Here is a 24,138-nt window from a genome sequence, read left to right on the forward strand (position 1 = left end):
TTTCCCTGCAGCTGAATGTTACTTGTAATTATAAGTGTTTCACTGACTCTCTTATTCACGTTTATTCCTAGAAGTGGAAAAAAGTATTATAAATTAGTATGTTTCCTTCATACCCCTTCTTCCATTATGATTAGCCTTGGATGTCAATAATTTTCTCTAACTTTATAATTTTCTTAGTATTCACATGCTCATTTTTATGTACTAAAATTAGTATTAATAATTTAAATATCTAGGATATGTTATGCTACATAACTTATGAGCGAGATCTTCCAAGAATGAAACTGGTATTTATCTACTCAGAGTGCCCCAGCAGTTCACACGTGGTGAGAGGCACTGATGGTGAGCAGACAAAAATTTAGGGAAGGCCATTTTCCTAGTTTAGATGTTCCACAGCAATAGGAAAGGGGAAGGCAAGGATTAAAGACAAATAATCAAAAGTTTGGCATTAGGAGAGCCCAGCAGACTGGATAGGAATAGACTGCAGTTAGCCCTAGGAAACAGGATTTAAGTGAAACACAGATTATGGTCACAATGCAGAGAATCGAAACAATAGAAGGGGGTTTGGAGGAGGGCACAAAGAATGGGAATGATAGAATGAAGTGTCCTATACAGAGCAGTCCCTACCACTCAAAAAAAAAAAAAAAAAGATAATGCAAGGTTTCTTATTTCTGTACAGTGTTTAACTATGCAAGTGAAAAGGGTTTCTATCTTCATGATCTGAGTTAAGATTTTTGAATTTTGAGCACTGCCTGTTTTGGTTATTACATTTCTATTCCACACTTGTGTCTGTTGGTCTGACCAGAAGATCAAATCAGTTATTTCAACAGAGGGAATTTTAAGAACCAGGTATAAAGTTGTTAACAAGGTAGATAAGAAGGCAACTCTTAAGATACCAGAGTTAATTGCAAAAGCAGCCACCACTCCTAGGATCGGGGGTTACAAAGGGAAGAGGTGGTAATTATTAAAGGATAGGTCCTGTGGAGCTGACCTCTGAGAAAGAAGACATTGCTCTTCTAGTGCTGGTGTGTCTGATCTCAATGGAGAGGACCAGATCTCTGGGGATAGGGCACTGGTGAACAGGTGCTGGTTTGTCTTGGGCACACAAATGAGGTCAGTTCTGCAAAGGTTAAAAAACTGCAAACTCGATTCTGTTGATGGATGAAGAAGCGAGTCTGGGATGATGATCACAGGAACAGCAAACAGGAAAGTCAAGTGATACAGATAGGAAGAAGCAAATCTTCTCTTTCCTTCAACTCTGAAATCTCCTCCGACCCTTTCTGTTGGCAAAGGCTAAATGTGGTTTTCAGAGCCTGAACCCTAGCATCACAAGGCAGAAGGTTGAACTTCGGAGTTGATAGAATCTAAATACATTTTGACTTTCAAAGTCAGGGAAAAAACTTAGCTAACCTAGCTTATGGTCTTAGGTATAATAAACATATGAAGTTTAATCATGTCATTGAAAAGGACTTCCATCATAATGTGCCGAGTAAGAATTTAAATTTTTGCTACAATTTATTAAATTTATCATAATATCAATTTATTAAATTTCTTTTTCATACTTGTGAACACTAATCTTTTGCTTTTTAACTTGTTTTAAAAATCAAAGGTAATCACAACAAATGAAAGCACAAAACCTTGATGGTTTTATTACAGAAAACAAGTTTTCTAAAACCTTAAATGTAAACTGAAGTCTAAATATGCCACTTACTATTGCTGAGAAGCCCTCAGTGGTTTCCAGTTGCCTGTCATACGCAATACAAACTCCTCGGCCTCCTCATTGATCTAACCTACTTCTCTAGTGTTGTCTCCCACTACCTTCATCTGTTTTACCTAAACTCCAGCTAGGCTGGACTGCTCTCTGTCCTTTACCATGCATTGAACTTACTTACTTACCTCAAGGCTTTTGTTCAGGTTAATTCTTACCTACAGCATCCCTTTTGGGGGGTTCTCTTTTCCCATATGCTCCCCATGTAACTGTCAAAATCCTACCCCTCCTTCAAAGCCCTCTGCAATTTATGGGCCTCAGTAAAGTTTGTCCTGATCTAAACAGCTAAATGTGTTCAAAGATTATGGTATCATAAAATACTTCCCAGAAAAGGTTTTAATCAATTTATAGTTCCACCAGCAGTATATTACATGTGCTTGTTTCACCATGACTTCACTAACCCTCTTCCTACGATAAATGGTTTGTCACCCTACCATCTAAAAACAGCTATCTTGTGTCTTCTTCCGTCTCCTCTACCAATTTATTTTTAATTGGATTCTTTCTTTCTTTTTTTAATTTTTATATTATTTTGGAGTATTGTTGATTTACAATGTTCTGTTACTTTCAGGTGTACAGCAAAGTGATTCAGTTATACATATAAATAATTCTTGTTCAGATTCTTTTCATAACTGGGTTCTTTCTTCACAGGGGAAGACATAGGTTCTCCCTCTCAACCTGCTCTGTGATCTCCCATTAAAATAAAGCAAGAGTGCCTACCCTTAAGCCTTATCCTTTTCTCCACCCTTTACCCCTCTATTCACTCACACAAATTTCTCAAAAGAGTATTATACATGTGTCTACATTTCTCTCCTCATTAAAAACATGTGTGGAAGTGAATTTTTATTCACTCATTCAGGAAATATTGTAGATTACCTAGTTCATGCCCAGCAGTGTGCTAGTGAAAAGCAAGCAAGCAGAGATAAAAACCACTGGTGCATTCTCTGCCCTCATGGAACATTCAGAGCAGAAAGGAGGTGATATAAAATAAAGTATGATTGTGTTAAGACTTAAGAATGAAGGCTATTTTTTAGATTGAAGAGCTTATACTGCCTATAATGGTGAGTCAGGGACGACATCCATGAACCAGTAATTGAACTGAGGTCTGAAGATATGGTGGGAATTAATAGGCAAAAGGAATTTGCCTGTACTCCAGAACCGTTGTCGCCAAGTTCATGCTGTTAGGTCCATGGGTACTGGTTGTGTATCTACTTGATCCCTAAGCGCTTAGTGTTTGATAGTGTTGATTTCTCCTCCATTGAATCTTGCTACTTATATGATTACAGTTCCTTACATGAACTCATTCACTCTCGTTGCTTTAAATGTCTTCTAGTGTGTCAAGGGTACGCAAGCTTATATCTCTGGACATGACTTGCAAAGTTAAACTTAGTATGCAAAATGAAATCCTTGGCAATTCCATGTACATATTTTTTCCCAGTAACCCTAGGATCATTCTTGACCTCTTCCTCTACCTTGCCACTGTCCCCTTAACATTGCTAATTAATTGTTCTTTGTGTGCTGAGCACTACAGCGAGTGCTCATATGTTTTTCCCTCTTTCTGGAAGACTTCATTTGCTTAAGGAGCAGTATATTGTTGCTTCAAGACTCAATCAACTGTTTTAGACTGTTCCTTTGATTTCTGGTTATTGTACTGTTTAGAGTCTATGACCTGCATTATTTCTACTTTTGAAATTCATTATAATTTTTTAGCGGTGTATGATAACTTACTTGATCAATTTTTTTTTAAGTGTGCCAGGGGTGGCACATTTTTCTCTCTAATATTTTTTCCCCATCATCCTAATATGGTGTTATTGTTTAAGTTTTAAGTCTCTTTCTCAGTATGTGGTAAAGCAGTACAGAGGGTCTATTGCTGTTCTTCCTGGACTGTAACTTTCTTCCATATTAACATACCGGTTTAGCACTTTTCTATATTTTAATATTGATATTGTTACTTCCGTGACATTCACTTGGCATACCTCTGTCCATCATTTGATTTTCAACTTTCCTTTGTCCTTTTGTTTTAGTTGTGACTCTTATAAATAATACATAGCCAGTTTTTCTGTTACTTATATCCAGAGTCCTTCAGTAGGCAGATAGGCTGATTTTTATATATTGTCAATCTTATTTTATTTATTTATGTCAATGATTAAATAAGCATTTTATTGGCACAAATAATTCTTAAACTGAAAGTACAATTGTTGTAAAGGAGGAAATAAATTTCTCATCCCAGCGCTTGAAAATAATCAGTCTTAAACATTTTGTTATATGTCCTTTATTTATATATAGAAGAGGGAAGGAGGAAGAAGAAGTTAGAGGAGGAAGGGGGAACAATTTCTGCATCAGCTGTCTTCAACATTATTGTTAATTTAATTGTTTTGTAAATTGATAGCTTCTACTGCAGAGCAGGGAAAAACAAGTATTCTTTCTTCTAGTACCAAGCACAATGCCTGATATATAAACGTTCAGTAATGTTAAAAGAGAGAAAGAAATGATCTTTCCCATTTTTCTTTTTTTCTCTCTACAGATTTCTATAGAGAATGATTACCTGGGTCCCCGAAGAATTGAAAGTCTACAAAAAGAAGATGCTGATTGGCAGCGGAAAGCTCATATGGCTGTGCTGTCCATTCAGGATCTTACTGTCAAATATTTTGAAATAACAGCTAAAGCTCAAAAAGGTGAGTTTCCCAGTAGAATTATTTTTGTTAGGTATTTTCAAAATGGATGGAGGTATTTTCAAAAATGAGTGGTTTAAGTATTTTATGTTTGAAATAGTTATATAGAAAAGAATTAAAGACCACTCATAATCCTAGCAGTTAAGACCACTATTAACAAGTTAAGGTATATCCTTTCAGTCTTTTCTAGGCATATGTGTTTACATATAGCCCACCTTTAAAAAAATTAAAAGTGATGGGTATTAGTATAGCATAATTCAATTCTGACAATAATCGTTCACAGTTACAGATGCCATAGCTTAAAGTCCCAGTCACCAGCAAGACTCCCTGCCCTTCAGACACTACTTGCAAATTTGGGGTGTCCTTCGGCCATCTGTACGTCTAACCAACTGGCTACAAATTTGGCCCTTTTACGTTCAAAAATTCACTCGCAGAACTCAGGAAAACACATACTTACCATTACAATTTATAAAGGATACAAATCAAGCCAAATGAAGAGATACATCTGGCAGGGTCTCTCTGGCAAGGTCCATTCCTTCCAACTCCCTTCCATAGGAGGCCACAGAAATCGTTCCACCACTCCCTGAGAAGCAGTTTAAATTATTCATTATTTTAATAATCTCTCTATTTGCATACCTGGCATTAAAGTAGTTATTCAGGTTATTCTTTCAGCACATCCACGTTTCCTTAAAAGTTTCACTGGAAGCAATTGTGCTGAATGAGAATACTTTCCTTGATTCCTCAGCATCATTTGGCATTGTCATTAAAAAAAACAAACAGTTTAATAGATGAAAAGTAGTACCATGTTTTTAAAATTTGCATTTCTTTGCTTATTACTGAGTGTTCATCTTTTTTGTTTTCATGTAATAATTGGTATTTGCACATCCTTTCTTTTTCCCCAGTTACTGTCTTCTGCCTATTTTTCTATTGGGCTGTTTTCCCCCTATTGATCTATATAAAATCTCCCTGTATTCTCTATATATTAGAAGAGGAGTAAAATAGGCCTTTATTTCTTTCCTTATGCAAAGCCAGGTGTAGCCCAATTTTACTGCTTAGCTTTTAAAAACATCTTAAATGGGCCCTTTTCTGACAGGTATATGTATGTTAGAACATTAAGGTTTTTTAAACAAATTTAACATGATTCCTTGTAAACACCAGGATTGTTGCCTTCAGAGCTTTTTTACATATAATGATCACCATAGGGTGCTATTACATGGTTGTTCTCCTGTTAATGTTTTCAGTCATCTGAGCAAGAATCTTTATTCTTGCCAGCAGAGGGAGAGAAGAATCTGTTTTTTGTTTTGTTTTGATTTTTTTGCAGTACGCGGGCCTCTCACTGTTGTGGCCTCTCCCGTTGCGGAGCACAGGCTCCGGACACACAGGCTCAGTGGCCATGGTCACGGGCCCAGCCGCTCCGCGGCATGTGGGATCTTCCCGGACCGGGGCACGAACCCGTGTCCCCTGCATCGGCAGGTGGACTCTCAACCACTGCGTCACCAGGGAAGCCCAAGAATCTGTTTTAGAGGTGTTCCAATATTGTTCTAGGGGTATTCCGAGCATTCTGTATTCATAATTTTCTACATTATCTTCATATTCCTGAGCTGTTGGAAAATAACTCCAGGTGAAGTGAGCAGCAATTAGGCAGAAGAATACATTCTATCTAAAGATGTTGGAAGACAAAGTATTGACTAGCTCTTGTGGTAGGTAACAACCTGAGACTGAATTAGGACAGGGAACTGCTCCACAGACAGTCCTTAAGTGGGAAGCAAGAGATAAGGCTCCAGACTGTTTTTGATTATGAAGAATGTTTGACAATATGCTGTGATTACAAGTTCAGGTAAAAATGATAGAAGCAGCAGACTAGGTATTTAAGCAACTTGGGTACTCATATAACTCTTCTTTTATAGGTGTGTAACCTTGGTCTTAAGTCACCAAGTTTCACATATCTATGTTGAAGGTGTTGATAATGCATACCATGCCTATTCTATAGGATTGCTGGGCAGATAAATAGAACACTTGGAAAAAGCACTTTGAAATTAACACAGCATCGTATAAATATGAGTGATTGTGATCACATGTGCATGAGGGAGAGAAGAAACCAAACAGACCATGTATTTGATTAATATTGCCATGTGAAGTGAGAGAAACATTTAAATATCTATTATTCTCTCATTTAATTTCCACAAGTCTTCCGAGGAGGTACTGTATTTCCTTATGTTTATTATTCAAGGGAATTTAGCCCAAGAACAGTTAAGTTTCTTCTGCAAGTTACATGTCGATGGGTAGAAGTGAGAATTTAACTCTAAGCTGTCTAACTCCAAACCCCCTGCTGTTATTTTTTCCCCTACAGTGCACTACTGTATTGATCTTATGGTTGCATAAATATTATCATACATTTTTAAAAGGTAGAGATTTAAGATGGCAGAATTATTTGCTATGTAAGCAACAGAAGTAGATATTATTTGTTAGAAACCCTAAAATAAAGGATCAGATCAATATTCAAATATGTTAGCATTTAAAGGCCAAAGAAAAACCAGAGAAACCAGAAGAACTATATTGAGAGGAGATTCTGAGTAAGTAGATTGCTCATTTGTCATAAGAACTCAACAGATTTTTAAGACTAAATCAAGAAATGGTAACGTTCTTGAATGGAGGTAACTAACTACCCAGGAGCAGGTTCCAAGTTGGTTGCACTTAGGCATTGGGACTAAGGGTGGGGGGAGAGCTGAGCATGAGAAACTGCTCTTTTCCACTGTCAGCCTCTCTGTACAGTTTTAATTTTCAAGTATGTACTCATATTGTTGTCAAAATATTAAAATTGAGGCAAATGTTACTGAGATACTTCTTGCAAAGAGGGTTATGATATAGTAGCATTACAAAAGTATTAATCACTTACCTCTGAACGTATTAAAGAAACTACTAGAGAATGTACACTGATCTAAAGACTACATTAGGTACTGCGTAATCAGATTGCCTGACTCTTTTATGATAGTTAAAGCATGTCTGACCTATTAGGCATAAGGATCATAGGATGGTTGGGTTCATTTGTATAAGGACCCAAGATGAGCCAGCACCATGCTATTATCAGTGATAAACTTCTTTAACTGGAAGATACTAGGTGTTTGGTTGTCAAGAGATGTTTCTTGAATGAGGCCTCTATTGTGGCAAATTAAAAAGTTCTTCCTTTTCCTGTGTGGTGGCAAGGAGAAGTTGGGTGTCTTCTTTGGGGCTTGGTTAGTTAAGCCCAGCACTAACTGATTCTGCTCCAGCACTAATCAGCTCCATGCTAATGTCTAGGATTTATTTCATCCTGCCATTATCATTAAAATATGTTTGGAGAACTCAAAAGTACATGAATTTAACTAATTTTTAAATACCCTTTAATAGTTATGGTTCTGATTTCAACTAACATACCTAGGAAAAAGTATAAACCGTGACAGAATAAAGTTTTATAGAAACTTAGAAATTTAATAACACTGGACAATGTGAAAAGAGGTTTTTTTTAAGTAAGTTTTAAAATTAACCTGAAAACTCAGTTTCATCTTCAGAAAGTTATTTCTGAGAATGACTATTTAAAATTCTTATTGGAGACATTAGAGAGAATCTAACATACTGTTGAATTATATTTTAGAGCTGTTATAGGTAGTTTATCATGAGGGTAGCATTTGTGTGTTTATCTTTTGAGTGTGTGATCAGTGGAATCTAAGACTTTCAATTCTTTAGTGTCAAGTTGTTTCATGTCTTAATGTCTCAATGTCTTTTTAAAAATTATCAATAGCTGTATATGATCGAATGCGAGCAGATCAGAAGAAATTTGGTAAAGCATCATGGGCAGCAGCTGCTGAACGTATGGAAAAACTCCAGTATGCAGTTTCTAAGGAGACTCTGCAGATGATGAGAGCTAAAGAAATCTGTTTGGAACAGAGGAAACATGCACTAAAAGAAGAGGTAACAGGGCTTCCCTGGTGGCGCAGTGGTTGGGAGTCCGCCTGCCGATGCAGGGGACACGGGTTCATGCCCCGGTCCAGGAGGATCCCACATGCCGCGGAGCGGCTGGGCCCGTGAGCCATGGCCGCTGAGCCTGCGCGTCCGGAGCCTGTGCTCTGCAGCGGGAGAGGCCACAACAGTGAGAGGCCCGCGTACCAGAAAAAAAAAAAAAAAGAAGAGGAGGTAACAAAAGCCATGAGAAAAATATATTTAAAAATTTTTTTAAATAAGATGTGCCATTTGACTTTTTTTTGGTATAAGACTTAAATTTTTCTGACTCTACAGGCAGTTGTTAATTTTGCAGTACCTCCATGAGATGATAACTTTCACAATGGGGCCTCTGATAGAAGAGTTACAGTTATGGCATTTTCACAGCATGCCAGCATGACTGTAGGCAGCAACTGTTAAAAGAAAAAGGAGCACTCATTTCCTATCTCCCCTTCGGTCCTCCCCACACCTAGGCAACTATTTTCTGTCTCTATAGATTTGCTATTCTTGACATTTCCTATAAATGGAATCATAAAAGATGTGATTTTTTAAAATGCTTTTTCCCCCACGTAGTGTAATGTTTTCAAGGTGCATCCATATTGTAGCATGCATCATTACTTAATTTATTTATTTTGGCCACATTTTGTGCATTCATCAGTTGATGAACTTTTGGGTTCTTTCTACTTTTGGAGCTTTACGAATAAAGCTGCTGTGAAACATCCATGTGCAAGGTTTTCATTTATCTTGGCATGAAATGCTATTTAACCTATTGAGGAACTATCAGACTGTTTTCCAAAGCAGCTGTACCATTTACATTCCCACCAGCAGTGTACAAAGGATAGAATTTCTCTACATCTTTCTTTACGTTACAGTAAACAGTCTTTTATATATATTATATATTATATATATTATATATAATATATATTTTATATATATATATATTTAATAATAGCCATCCTGGTGGCTGTGAAGTGGTATCTCGTGGCTTTGATTTGCCTTTCTCTGATGGCATTTATGTCCACTATCTTTCCATGTGCTTATTGGCCACTTATATATTTTCTTTGGAGAAGTGTCTATTCAGGTCATTTGCTCATTAAAAATTTTTTTGTGTGTGGGGGAGCTGTGCTGCTAGGCTTGCGGGATCTGCTGGACTGCCGGGCAACTCCCTAAAATTGGTTTTTTTTATATCACTGAATTGAAAGAGATCTTTACATATTCCAGATGCAAGTCTTATCAAATATATGATTTGCAAATATTTGTTCCCATTCTGTGGCTTGACCACATTACCTTCTAAATACATTGAGTATGTATTTGTGAAAGTTGTATATTCTCTAGAGAAGAACAAAATGTCATCACTGCTTTTATTAATACAGCTTTATGTAAAATATATTCTATGAATGTGCATATGCATGTCTAACTTGTTTAAAAAATAGTGTATGAGGTAATCTGTAATATTTTAAGGGTACGATCTAGAAAAATCTTTTTGTTAATGGATTTTAAATTATGGATTTAGATTTGTTAATGGATTTATTTTTCCCTTACATTTTCTGATTTGCTACTATTGTTAAAGGAAGAATTAGAACTTGTTCTGAACTTTTCCACACTATTCAGAATCTCTTCACAGATTTCAGCTCCATCTCTCCTTCACCTGAGGCATTTCCACTCTAATCTTCTTTTCTAGTTAGCTTTCTCCTTTATGTTACTAGGTATCTGGAATTTTCTTAAGGTCTTGAACTTTAAAACTTGATATGATAGCATTTTATTGACTGAAATAGAGTGCCACTGTCTTCATCAGATTGACTAGCTTTATTCTAAGCAGGATGAATTGTAATGACAACATAGGGTGCCTAAAAGAGCTGCTGAGGTAAGATTTATAACTGTGTGCTATTGCAAGAACATTTCTTACTGGAATTGGTCTCCTATGGTAGAGAAAGGTGAGGCTGAAGTGGGCCAGGGAGTCTGGCATGTTTATCTGTGGGGTCATTTTCCCTGGGGTTATCCTTAATAGTACCTTAATAGTCTGTTTTTGAATGTTCTTGATTGTGTTTGAATTCTTCAAAGGATTTGGTAAAGCTGTCAGTCATTCTTGCCAGATTTGTGCCTGTTGAGTGATACAATATATGCATTGTGCTTTTTATATATATCTGTGATGATGACTGCAGTAGTTTTATTAGCATTAATTTAACATGACCACATGACTCATGAGAAACAGACCAAATGTGATTTATTAAGCCCATCCCAAACAAATCCCTTGCTTTATAGTACAGTACTACTCTGTGGTTTAAATTATGGCGAGACTTTTGTTCTTTAAAAAAAATGTTGATATGTCACATCTCCTTAGGTTATTTTAAAAACAAAAACGTCTTCCTGATGTGACAGTGGTATTTGCCATGGTATAACGCTAAACATCAAACAATTTCTAAAGTAACACTGAAACATTAAATATCACCCAGGCAAGCAAATTACATTTGACTTAAAAAAAATTTTTTTAATCACACTTAGGAGTAAGTACTACTCCTTTTTAACCGAGTCTTGATTATCATCATTCTCACCTCTTTTAAGTCACAGACTCTTGTCCCTTTATGAATTTGAAAGCTAGGAACACTGTACTCAGAGAAAAATATACATGTTTACACAGTTTTATACACAAATTTAGTAGGTTCTTAAATTATCTGTACACGAGCCTCTGATCCCACATTGTCTGCTGGTGTTCAGTTGCTTCATGGATTTATCCTGTCTGATTAGTTAGTATTCATTTCTAATCATAGCTTAATTTCTTGTTCTCTCAAACTAGATATGTTCTTATTTTTATTTTCAATGCAGATGCAGAGTTTGCAGGGCGGTACAGAAGCCATCGCTCAGTTGGATCAATTAGAAGCTGATTATTATGATCTGCAACTTCAGTTGTATGAAGTGCAGTTTGAAATCTTAAAGTGTGAAGAGTTACTGTTGACAGCACAACTGGAAAGCATCAAAAGACTTATATCGGGTATGATGCGTGTCTAATACATAAGTCCACAAAAAGACATTTGAATGAATGATGGAATTTCTCCATGTATTTGTTTGCATACATAGGGAAAATGTACATGGACACCAGTTTTATTTCTTCTGTTGAGGCTAAGAAAACTTAATGTAAAGTCAAACAAGTGATTTAGTAGATGTAGCAGTGCAACTATGTTATTCCTTCGTACTTACTTTGTAAGTAACTTGCTTTGTTGCTTCAGCCAGAATCTGTATTCTCAGATTTTTTATTTGGGAGACAAGGTTCTTGGCATTTTACATTGAGCACTTAACTATGTGCCAGACACTGGCACACACATTCCCCCAAAGAGGTATATTTCCTAATCACTATTTTACAAAGGGGTAATGGCTTTGCCTGAGGTTATAGAATCAGTGAGTGGATCAGAGCCCTGTTCTGTCTGGCTCCATAGCCCATGCTCTTAACCACTACCCCTTGTTGCTGTTTTGTAACAGAAAAGAGAGATGAAGTGGTATACTATGACACTTACGAAAGCATGGAGGCCATGCTGGAGAAGGAAGAGATGGCAGTGTCTGTGCATTTACAGAGAGAAGAGTTACAGAAACTTCAGCAGAAAGCACGCCAGCTGGAGGCAAGACGTGGACGGGTTTCAGCCAAGAAAGCATACCTCAGAAATAAAAAGGTATAATAGGTTACATATTAATTGAATATAACCTTAGTTTTACATCTTGCTTTTATTCCTTAATCTTTTTTTTTTCCATTACTTATTCTTTGACCCACATCCAATAATTCTAACGCAATTTGTCACTAATACACATACCTTTTAAAACTGAGTAAGAGTTATATCTTCTCAATACTTGGGCCATTATATTGACATTATATGGTTGTCTGATCATTACCCTCTTAAACACATTAGAACAGCCAGTGGTGATATGCTGTTTGCCTCAGCCACCCAAAGGTGACTCTGATCATGACTACAGGATTCCATGTAATGCAATTCCCGGCTCCTTTTTATTTTAAGGAGGCCAGGGATGCTCTACAATTAATTTGACTGCTTCTGACCTCAGTCTTCAAGGAAATTTTTATTTATATATAAAAGTGTGTACCAATTTAATCTATATTCTTCACTCTTCATTCTTATATGAAACTAAATCTGAGGTAGGGAAACTCAGCCCTGTAGATTCCGCCCATTTACACCGCAGCCTCTGATCTGCTGTGACCTATCACAGCACACAGCCAAGGGTCTCTGAATGGTCTTACCCCCTGTCCTGCCCTTTCCCTGCCCCCAGACCCCCAAATCCAACGGCTTAGGTGACAGAACTGCAGAGGGAAGGAGGAATGACAAAAGAAGGCTGGAAAGAGAGGAACTTAGAAACACTGTTCTGAGAAGAAAGATCAGTCATACTTTACCAAAGATCAGAATGACTCTCTTTGTAACAGCACCCTACATTCCTTGTGGTCTGCATGTCAGCACCCCCAGGGTCACAGGCTCCGTGGTTCATCTGGCTCCCACAATAGAATTTCATACCCAGCGGCAGTTCTCTGGCTATAAGTAAATCATGCCCTTCTTCTCCTCTTGAAAGAACAAAGACGGTCTCTGGCTGTGCCATGAGGACTTGAGGTCTGTGCTTTGTGATTAAACGTTTCAAGAAGAATAATAGAAATAACATTGTTCTTTATGTATGTTATCTTCTTTTATTCTCCCAGTAGCCAAAAAGCATTCTGATACTTGATTTGGTGGCAAACCCAGACCTGAACATTTCTTTGTCCTACTTACTTTGACTGTTCATCTGTTTTCACTGCCAAAACATCAGTAATACTTATTATGGGTGTTGTGTCAGATCCTGCTGGAGTTACTGGGCAATAATAGATGGTGCACGCAACATATCACCTTTCTAAAATTAAAAAAAAATTAATTTTGAAACACACCTGAGTTCTGTTCTTGATAAGGAATTGTAGACTTGTATCCTCATTTTATAACCAAGGGAACTAAGGCTTCCAGTCATTAAAGAAATTACCTAAGGAAAAGCAGCCAGTATGGGTCAAAGTAGGATACTATCCTAGGTCTGTGTGACTTGGAAGCCTGAGCCATTATATCACTACATCATGCCACTTTTCCCCCTTGGAGACTGCCTTGGACAGGTTCAATCTGTGATCAATACTTGTTAGGCAGTAGAGTCAACGCAGTGTGGGTAAAGATAGGAAGGAGATAAAAGAGCTGCTTTAAAATACAGCTTCCTGGCCTGAAAGGTTATTCATGTATGACTTAACGAGGTTATAAGAGTAATCTTTTGGTATAGCTTTGAGAGTGTTAGAAACTAATGTATATCTGGAGGACTTCTCCAGAAGGACCCAGAGAAAATGAAGACTTAGCATGGTGCCACTAGGAAGTTGCCAGATGATAGGGTATGTGTAAAGAGCACATATCTCTTAATATTATTTTCATGTAAATCTGTAGCGTACTATTATTGTACTTTCTAGTCTTTAAGGTCTCTTTTTAGCTCTGAAGTCTATGATCAGAAGATTCAGATTTCATGATATTGTTTAAACCAATCCGGGCAAAATCATGTTCTTTAATTCATCAGAAAGCACTTAAGAAACAGAGTTTAAGTCAAGAGTTATGTGTCCTTTTTTGCTCAGACTAGTTTAAAGAGTACAATAATACTTAGAATCTTCTGGCCACAGTCTTCAGATTTGAAAGAGACTTTTGAGACTATCTAGGTATACCCCCCTTCCACTCTACCATGCCCCATTCCTTCCCTTCCAAAAAAAGGGAGAAATCAGGAATTCTACAGATGTTAAGTAGTTTAATAAAAGAATCTTTTAAGATCCTAATTATTTGGCTTATGCTGCTTCGATATTCCGGATGAGAAACCAGAGGTGGCTTACTTGATATTTTGCTGTGTAGGTATGTTAAGATTAAATTTTAATTTATCAAATTGAATTAGATTTTGAGTCTTTGAAGTTTCGCTTATATTAAAACATTTCATGTATTTATAGGAAATTTGTATTGCAAAACACAATGAAAAATTCCAACAGCGCCTTCGGAGTGAAGATGAATATAGAACCCACCACACAGTACAACTAGTAAGTTTGCACTCTGAAAGACTTAGAATAAAACTTGGAATTTTACATATCTCAAAGTGAATAAAATCTGTAGAGAATAAGAAAATGTTATAGCTAGATGTTAGCATTAAGTCACTGTTCAGCCATTCCTCAGTGTCCATGGGGAAATTGGTTCCAGGACACCTGCCCTTCCAACTCCCCCAACCTCCCCACCAAAATCTGTGGATGTTCCAGTCCCTTATATAAAATAGCATAGTACTTGCATGTAACTTGTGCATATCCTCCTGTATTCTTCTTCTCTAGATTACATATAATACCTTATATAATGTAAATGCTATGTAAGTAGTTGCCAGTAGGCAAATTCTTCGAGTCTTGCTTTTTGGAACCTTCTGTGGTTTTTTTGCCCCCTGAATATTTTCAATCCGAGGTTGTTTGAACCCAAGGATGTGGAACCCACAGGTTCAGAGGCCCAATTGTGTATATACTTCCTTATAGCACAGCTTCCTCTACCAGTGCAGTACCACACAAGAGTGGTATATTTGTTACAGTCTGAACCAACGTTGGCACATCATTACCACCCAAAGTCCACAGTTCATCCTTTGTTCTGTACATTCTATTGGTTTTGCCAAATATATAATGACATGAATCCACCATTATAGTATCATACAAAATATTTTCATTGCCCTAAAAGTTCCCTGTGCTCCACCTTTTCATACCCCTCTCTCCACAAACTCATGGCACCCACTGATCTTTTGTTTTGCCTTTCCCCCTAACATTTAATTGGAAACATATATGTAGCTGTTTCATATTGGCTTATGTAACTTGTAATTTGCACTTAAGGTTCCTCTTTGTATTTGCAGGGCATGGTAGATTATTTCTTAGCACTGAACAATATTCCATTGTCTGGATATACCACAGTTTATTTGTCCATTCACCTGGTGAAGACATCTTGCTTCCAAGTTTTGACACTTAAGAATAAAGCTGATAATATGGGAAGGTTTTTGTGTGCACATTAAGTTTTCAGCTCTTTTGGGTAAATAGCAAAGAGCGTGATTGCTGGATCTTATGGGAAGAGTATGCTTACCTTGTAGGAAACTGCCAAACTGTCTTCCAAAGTGGCTGTACCGTTTTACATTCTCACTAGCAACGAATTTAGAGTTCCTTTTGCTCCACATCCTTCATTTAATGTTGTCAGTGTTTTGGAATTTAGCCATTCTAATAAGTGTGTAGTGGTACCTCATAGTTGTTTTAGTTTGCAGTTCCCTAATGGTGTAGGATGTTGGGCATGCTCCAAGGCTTATCTACCGTCTGTACCTCTGCTTTAGTAAGTGTTAGATATTTTGTTCATTTTTAATTAGGTTATTTGTTTTCTTATTATGGATAATAGCCCCTTTCAGATATGTGTGTTGCAAATACTTACTCCTAATCTGTGGCTTGCCTTTTCATTCTTTGACATTATCTCGAAGAGCAGAGTGGTTTTTTTTGTTTGTTTGTTTTAATATTATTTTTTTTTATACAGCAGGTTCTTATAAGTCATCTATTTTATACATATTAGTGTATATATGTCAATCCCAATCTCCCAATTCATTCCCCCACTGTGCCGCTTTCCCCGCTTGGTGTCCATACGTTTGTTCTTTACACCTATGTCTCTCTTTTTGCCTTGCAATCTGGTTCATCTGTACCATTTTTCTAGATTCCACATATATGTGTTAATATACGATATTTGTTTTTCTCTTTCTGACTTACTGCACTCTGTATGACAGTCTCTAGGTACATCCGCATCTCTACAAATGACCCAATTTCGTTCCTTTTTATGGCTGAGTAATAGTCCCTTGTACCACAACTTCTTTTTTTTTTTTAACATCTTTATTGGAGTATAATTGCTTTACAATGGTGTGTTAGTTTCTGCTTTATAACAAAGTGAACCAGTTATACATATACATATGTTCCCATACCTCTTCCCTCTTGCGTCTCCCTCCCTCCCACCCTCCCTATCCCACCCCTCTAGGTGGTCACAAACCACCCAGCTGATCTCCCTGTGCTATGCAGCTGCTTCCCACTAGCTACCTATTTTACATTTGGTAGTGTATATATGTCCACGCCACTCTCTCACTTCGTCCCAGCTTACCCTTCCCCCTCCCCATATCCTCAACTAGATGTTCTAGTAGGTCTGTGTCTTTATTGCCGTCTTGCCCCTAGGTTCTTCATAACATTTTTTTTTCTTAGATTCCTTCTGTATGTGTTAGCATACAGTATTTGTTTTTCTCTTTCTGACTTACTTCACTCGTATGACAGACTCTAGGTCCATCCACCTCACCACAAATAACTCAGTTGTGTTTCTTTTTAATGGCTGAGTAATATTCCATTGTATATATGTACCACAACTTCTTTATCTATTCATCTGTCAATGGGCATTTAGGTTGCTTCCATGACCTGGCTATTGTAAATAGTGCTGCAATGAATATTGGGGTGCATGTGCTTTTTTGAATTATGGTTTTCTCTGGGTATATGCCGGGTCATATGGTAATTCTATTTTTAGTTTTTTAATGAACCTCCATACTGTTCTCCATAGTGGCTGTATCCATTTTCATTCCCACCAACAGTGCAAGAGGGTTCCCTTTTCTCCTAACCTTCTCCAGCATTTGTTGTTTGTAGATTTTCTGATGATGCCCATTCTAACTGGTGTGAGGTGATACCTCATTATAGTTTTGATTTGCATTTCTCTAATAATTAATGATGTTGAGCAGCTTTTCATGTGCCTCTTGGCCATCTGTATGTCTTCTTTGGAGAGATGTCTGTTTAGGTCTTCTGCCCCCCCACCTTTTTTTTTTCTTTTTTCTTTTTTTTTTATGGTACGCAGGCCTCTCACTGTTGTGACCTCTCCTCTTGCGGAGCACAGGCTCCGGACGCGCAGGCTCAGCGGCCATGGCTCATGGACCCAGCTGCTCCGCGGCATGTGGGATCTTCGCGGACTGGGGCATGAACCAGTGTCTCCTGCATCGGCAGGTGGACTCTCAACCACTGCACCACCAGGGAAGCCCTGCCCATTTTTTGATTGAGTTTGTTTTTTTAATATTGAGCTGCATGAACTACTTGTATATTTTGAAGATTAATCCTTTGTCCGTTGATTCATTTGCAAATATTTTCTCCCATTCTGAGGGTTGTCTTTTCATCTTGTTTGTAGTTTCCTTTGCTGTCCAAAAGCTTTGAAGTTTCATTAGGTCCCATTTGTTTATTTTTGTTTTTATTTCCATTACTCTAGGAGGTGGGTCAAAAAAGATCTTGCTGTGATTTTTATCACAGGGTGTTCTTCCTATGTTTTCCTTTAGGAGTTTTATGGTGTCTGGTCTTACATTTAGGTCTTTAATCCATTTTGAGTTTATTTTTGTGTATGGTGTCAGAGTGTATTCTAATTTCATTCTTTTACATGTAGCTGTCCAGTTTTCCCAGCACCACTTAAGAGGCTGTCTTTTCTCCATTGTATATCCTTACCTCCTTTGTCATAGATTAGTTGACTGTAGGTGCGTGGGTTTATCACTGGGCTTTCTGTCCTGTTCCATTGATATATATATCTGTTTTTTTGCCAGTACCATATTGTCTTGATTACTGTAGCTTTGTAGTATAGTCTGAAGTCAGGGAGTCTGATTCCTCCAGTTCTGTTTTCTCCCCTTAAGATTGCTTTGGCTATTCAGGGTCTTTTGTGTCTCCATACATTTTAAGATTTTTTTGTTCTATTTCTGTAAAAAGTGCCATTGGTAATTTGATAGGGATTGCACTGAATCTGTAGATTGCTTTGGGTAGTATAGTCATTTTCACAATATTGATTCTTCCAATCCATGAACATGATATATCTCTGTATCTGTTTGTGTCATCTTTGATTTCTTTCATCAGTGTCTTATAGTTTCCTGAGTACAGGTCTTTTACCTTCTTAGGTAGGTTTATTCCTAGGTATTTTATTCTTTTTGTTGCAGTGATGAATGGGATTGTTTCCTTAATTTCTCTTTCTGATCTTCTGTTGTTAGCATATAGGAATGCAAGAGATTTCTGTGCATTAATTTTGTATCCTGCAACTTTATACCAGATTCATTGAGTAGCTCTAGTAGTCTTCTGGTGGCATCTTTAGGATTCTCTATGTATAGTATCATGTCATCTGCAAACAGTGACAGTTTTACTTCTTCTTTTCCAATTTGTATTCCTTTTATTTCTTTTTCTTCTCTGATTGCCATGGCTAGGACTTCCAAAACTATGTTGAATAATAGTGGTGAGAGTGGACATCCTTGTCTCGTTCCTGATCTTAGAGGAAATGCTTTCAGTTTTTCACCATTGAGAATGATGTTTATTGTGGGTTTGTCATATATGGCCTTTATTATGTTGAGGTAGGTTCCCTCTATGCCCACTTTCTGGAGAGTTTTTATCATAAAGTGGTGTTGAGTTTTGTCGAAAGCTTTTTCTACATCTGTTGAGATGATCATGTGCTTTTTATTCTTCCAATTTTTAATATGGTGTATCACATTGATTGACTTGTGTATATTGGAGAATCCTTGCATCCCGGGGATAAATCCCACTTGATCATGGTGTATGATCCTTTTAATTTGTTGTTGGATTCTGTTTGCTAGTATTTTGTTGAGGACTTTTGCATCTATATTCATCAGTGATATTGGTCTGTAATTTTCTTTTTTTGTAGTATCTTTGTCTGGTTTAGGTATCAGGGTGATGGTGGCCTTGTAGAATGAGTTTGGGAGTGTTCCTTCCTCTGCAATTTTTTGGAAGAGTTTCAGAAGGATGGGTGTTAGCTCTTCTCTAAATATTTGATAGAATTCACCTGTGAAGCCATCCGGTCCTGGGCTTTTGTTTGTTGGAAGACTTTTAATCACAGTTTCAGTTTCATTGGTTGTGATTGGTCTATTCATATTTTCTATTTCTTCCTTGTTCAGTCTTGGAAGGTTATACCTTTCTAAGAATTTGTCCATTTCTTCCAGGTTGTCCGTTTTGTTGGCATAGAGTTGCTTGTAGTAGTCTCCTAGGATGCTTTGTATTTCTGTGGTGTCTGTTGTAACTTCTCCTTTTTCATTTCTAATTTTATTGATTTGAGTTCTCTCTTTTTCTTGATGAGTCTGGCTAAAGGCTTATCAATTTTGTTTATCTTCTCAAAGAACCAGCTTTTAGTTTTATTGATCTTTGCTATTGTTTTCTTTGTTTTTGTTTCATTTATTTCTGCTCTGATCTTTATGATTTCTTTCCTTCTAATAACTTTGGGTTTGTTTGTTCTTCTTTCTCTAGGTGTAAGGTTAGATTGTTTGACATTTTTCTTGTTTCTTAAGGTAGGATTGTATTGCTATAAACTTTCCTCTTAGAACTGCTTTTGTTGCATCCCATAGGTTTTGGATCATTGCGTTTTCATTGTCATTTGTCCCTAGGTATTGTTTGATTTCCTGTTGATTTCTTCAGTGATCTCTTGGTTATTTAGTAACGTATTGTTTAGCCTCCATGTGTTTGTGTTTTTTACGGTTTTTTCCCTGTAATTTATTTCTAATCTCATAGCATTGTGGTCAGAAACGATGCTTGATATGATTTCAATTTTCTTAAATTTACCGAGGCTTGATTTGTGACCCAAGATGTGATCTGTCCTGGAGAGTGTTCTGTGTACACTTGAGAAGAAAGTGTAATCTGTTATCAGGTGGAATGTCCTATAAATATCAATTAAATCTATCTGGTCTGTTGTGTCATTTAAAGCTTGTGTTTCCTTATTAAGTTTCTGTCTGGATGATCTGTCCATTGGTGTAAGTGAGGTGTTAAAGTCCCCCACTATTATTGTGTTCCTGTTGATTTCCTCTTTTATAGCTGTTTAGCATTTTCCTTATGTATTGAGGTGTTCCTATGTTGGGTGCATATATATTTATAATTGTTATATCTTCTTCTTGGATTGATCCCTTGATCATTATGTAGTGTCCTTCCTTGTCTCTTGTAATAGTCTTTATTTTAAAGTCTATTTTATCTGATATGAGTATTGTTGCTCCAGCTTTCTTTTGATTTCCAGTTGCATGGAATATCTTTTTCCATCCCCTCACTTTCAGTCTGTATGTGTCCCTAGGTCTGAAGTGGGTCTCTTGTAGACAGCATATATATGGGTCTTGTCTTTGTATCCATTCAGCCAGCCTGTGTCTTTTGGTTGGAGCCTTTAATCCATTCACATTTAAGGTAATTATCGATACGTATGTTCATATTACCATTTTCTTAATTATTTTGGGTTCGTTTTATAGGTCCTTTTCTTGTGTTTTCCACTTAGAGAAGTTCCTTTAGCATTTGTTGTAGAGCTGGTTTGGTGATGCTAGATTCTCTTAGCTTTTGCTTGTCTGTAAAGCTTTTGATTTCTCCATCAAATCTGAATGAGATCTTTTCTGGGCAGAGTAATCTTGGTTGTAGGTTCTTCCCTTTCATCACTTTAAATATATCATGCCACTCCCTCTCGCCTGTAGAGTTTCTGCTGAGAAATCAGCTGTTAAGCTTATGGGATTCCATTGTATGTTATTTGTCATTTTTCCCTTGTATCTTTTAATAATTTTTCTTTGTCTGTAATTTTTGTCAATTTGATTACTGTGTGTCTCAGCATGTTTTTCCTTGGGTTTATCCTGCCTGGGACTCGTGCTTCCTGGACTTGGGTGGCTGTTTCCTTTCCCACGTTAGGGAAGTTTTCGACTATGATCTCTTCAAATATTTTCTTGGGTCCTTTCTCTCTCCTCCTTCTGGGACCTCTATAATGAGAATGTTAGTGCATTTAATGTTGTCCCAGAGGTCTCTTAGGCTGTCATTTCTTTTCATTCTTTTTTCTTTATTCTGTTCAGTGGCAGTGAATTCCACCATTCTGTCTTCCAGGTCACTTAACCGTTCTTCTGCCTCAGTTATTCTGCTATTGATTCCTTCCAGTGTAGTTTTCATTTCAGTTATTGTATTGTTCATCTCTGTTCTTTAATTCTTCTAGGTCTTCGTTAAACATTTGCTGCATCTTCTCGATATTTGCCTCCATTCTTTTTCTGAGGTCCTGGATCATCTTCACGATCATTATTCTGAATTCTTTTTCTGGGAGGTTGCCTATCTCCACTTCATTTAGTTGATTTTCTTGGGTTTTATCCTTCATCTGGTACATAGCCCTCTGCCTTTTCATGTTGTCTCTCTTTCTGTGAATGTGGTTTTCATTCCACAGGCTGCAGGATTATAGTTCTTCTTGCTTCTGCTGTCTGCCCTCTCGATAATTGATATGTTAATAGTATTGAGTCTTCCTATACATGAACAAGGAATATCTCTTTATTTAGTTCTTCTTTGGTTTCTTTTCTAAGAGTTATAGCTTGCTTCATTGATCTTGTTCACATTTTATTAGATTTATATCTAAATTTATCTGTCTGCTTTTTGGGGTGTGGTAATGTAAATAGTTTTGTTGGGGTAATATAAAAGGTTCATAATTCCAGTGTTTCATTGCTGTTACATTAGAAAGTAGTTGGCTTTTATATGTCATCCCTGTACCTTGCAATCTTGTTATAATTGTGTATTAGTTCTAGTAGCTTTTTTGGTGGTTCTTTGAGATTTTCTACATACACAATCAGGTCTTATGCAAATAAAGGCAGTTTAGTTCTTTTGTAGCAGTCTGTATACCTTTTATTTGCTCTTCTTATTGTGTTAGCTAGGATTTCCAGTAGGGTGTTGAAAAAGAGTGGTGAGGGCTTCCCTGGTGGCACAGTGGTTGAGAGTCCGCCTGCCGATGCAGGGGATACGGGTTCGTGCCCTGGTCCGGGAAGATCCCACATGCCGCGGAGCGGCTGGGCCCGTGAGCCATGGCCGCTGAGCCTGCGCGTCCGGAGCCTGTTGCTCCGCAACGGGAGAGGCCACGGTAATGAGAGGCCCGCATACCGCAAAAAAAAAAAAAAGAAAAAGAAAAAGAGTGGTGAGAGGAGACTTCTTTGTCTTTTCCTGGTCTTTTCTTAAGACCAGGAAAGACAGCTTCTAATTTGTTGTGATTAAGAATGACGTTTGGGCTTCCCTGGTGGCGCAGTGCTTGAGAGTCCGCCTGCCGATGCAGGAGACGCGGGTTCGTGCCCCGTTTCGGGAGGATCCCACGTGCCGCGGAGCGGCTGGGCCCGTGAGCCATGGCCGCTGAGCCTGCGCGTCCGGAGCCTGTGCTCCGCAAATGGGAGAGGCCACAACAGTGAGAGGCCCGCATAACGCAAGGAAAAAAAAAAAAAAAAAAAAAGAATGACGTTAGCTGCTGTAGGGGTTTTGATGTTATCCTGCAAGCTCATTTCGGCACATATTAGCTAAAACTCTTGAATTTAAACAGGTAAGAGTAGCCAAACTACCCGTAAACTGTAAGATTCATCTTAAATGAACAGCAAATTTATTGTATTTTTATTGTTCAGTACCGTTTTCACGGGCCAGGAACTGCTTTGTAAGGAAAGTCAGACTGTGGGCCAGCTTAAGAGTTAAATGAATAAGAATGCCTCCTACTCTCCCATCGGCACCTGCGCTGTCAGCTTGTGATTAAACTCCACACTTAGAATGCATTCCTTATTGCGTGAAGGTTTTGGATTCTGATAAAATGCCAATATTTTTATGGATGGAGGAACTAATTAGACTTTTAGAATGAATGAGTATCAAATCCTTTCTCAGAGTTTTATGTGGCAAAGATGAGTAAAAAGAGGAAATTGATATTTGGGGGAATCTGAAAGATGAATGTCATTTGCCTTATAATTTTGCCTGCTACCAACTTTGGGTGGAATACCTCACTGTAGGAGAATGAATCCATTAATCACCAATTCTTCTTAACCTGCAAAGCTAGAGGAAAATGAAAGTTGGCTTAGATCAAATCTGGTTTTAAACCACCTTTATCACACACACAAGTGTACAGCTCATAAGTTTTCATTTTCACTAGATGAACATATGCATACAGCTAGCACCAGCTTGTTAAACAATGTTAACAGACACTCAAAGCCCCTTGTGTCACCATCTAGCATCATCTAGTAAGTATTCCCTACCCACCCTCCACCATCCCCCGCCCCCACCCGTCACAAAAGGGTAAATTATCTTCGTTAAATAACTTTCCCCTAGCTAGCCAGAGGGGGCCTGTTACTCACTAGGCTCTTAAATACAATACTGTGCTCTATGAAAAGTCCATACAAACCCATCAGTTCATGCCTGAAACTTTCTCTTTCCATTTGGGATCTTTTAGACAATAGTATGATCTGACTCTGGTTATACCAGCTGACAGACCAGCAAAATGATTGATCAGTTTTATTTCTGAACTTCACATTCAGCTATTTGTATATTATGTTTAGAGATGCAGATTCACAGTTTGAAAATGCTGAATATCTCTTAGACAGCTAATTTCTTCCTCAAGTACTAAGCACTATATTCATTCGATAATACACTCTAAGTATAGAAAAATTGCTTCATCTCTGAGCCAGTGCCACTCAATAGGCCTTAGAAGACCCTTTGTCCCTGAGTATCCCATGGCATGTATCCCAGCGTGGGAAAGTACAAGCTCACTCCCAATTCCAGGTGGTTACCAGATGTAAATATGAGATTTTTTCAGTTCCTTCCTTTTGTTGGCTCAGCTATGTGAATGGAACTGAGTATGTAGTAGGGGTGAGGAGTTGGGATAAGTTCTTGCCTCACTGTGTCCTTGAGCCATTCTG

At 37.7% G+C, this 24,138-nt stretch overlaps 1 protein-coding gene across 1 annotated transcript in view; it reads left to right on the forward strand.

Moving 5' to 3' along the window:
* JMY (junction mediating and regulatory protein, p53 cofactor) overlaps positions 1 to 24,138 on the forward strand; it is a 71,635-nt gene that overhangs the window by 38,791 nt on the left and 8,706 nt on the right. The window contains exons 3-7 of the mRNA XM_007471968.1: positions 4,287 to 4,437; positions 8,213 to 8,382; positions 11,233 to 11,398; positions 11,884 to 12,071; positions 14,390 to 14,476. Of these exons, the coding sequence (XP_007472030.1) occupies positions 4,287 to 4,437; positions 8,213 to 8,382; positions 11,233 to 11,398; positions 11,884 to 12,071; positions 14,390 to 14,476 (762 nt within the window). The remainder of the gene's footprint in view (positions 1 to 4,286; positions 4,438 to 8,212; positions 8,383 to 11,232; positions 11,399 to 11,883; positions 12,072 to 14,389; positions 14,477 to 24,138) is intronic.

The sequence above is a fragment of the Lipotes vexillifer genome, unplaced genomic scaffold (genome assembly GCF_000442215.2).
Source record: "Lipotes vexillifer unplaced genomic scaffold, Lipotes_vexillifer_v1.1 scaffold83, whole genome shotgun sequence".
Taxonomy (NCBI): Eukaryota; Metazoa; Chordata; class Mammalia; order Artiodactyla; family Lipotidae; genus Lipotes; species Lipotes vexillifer.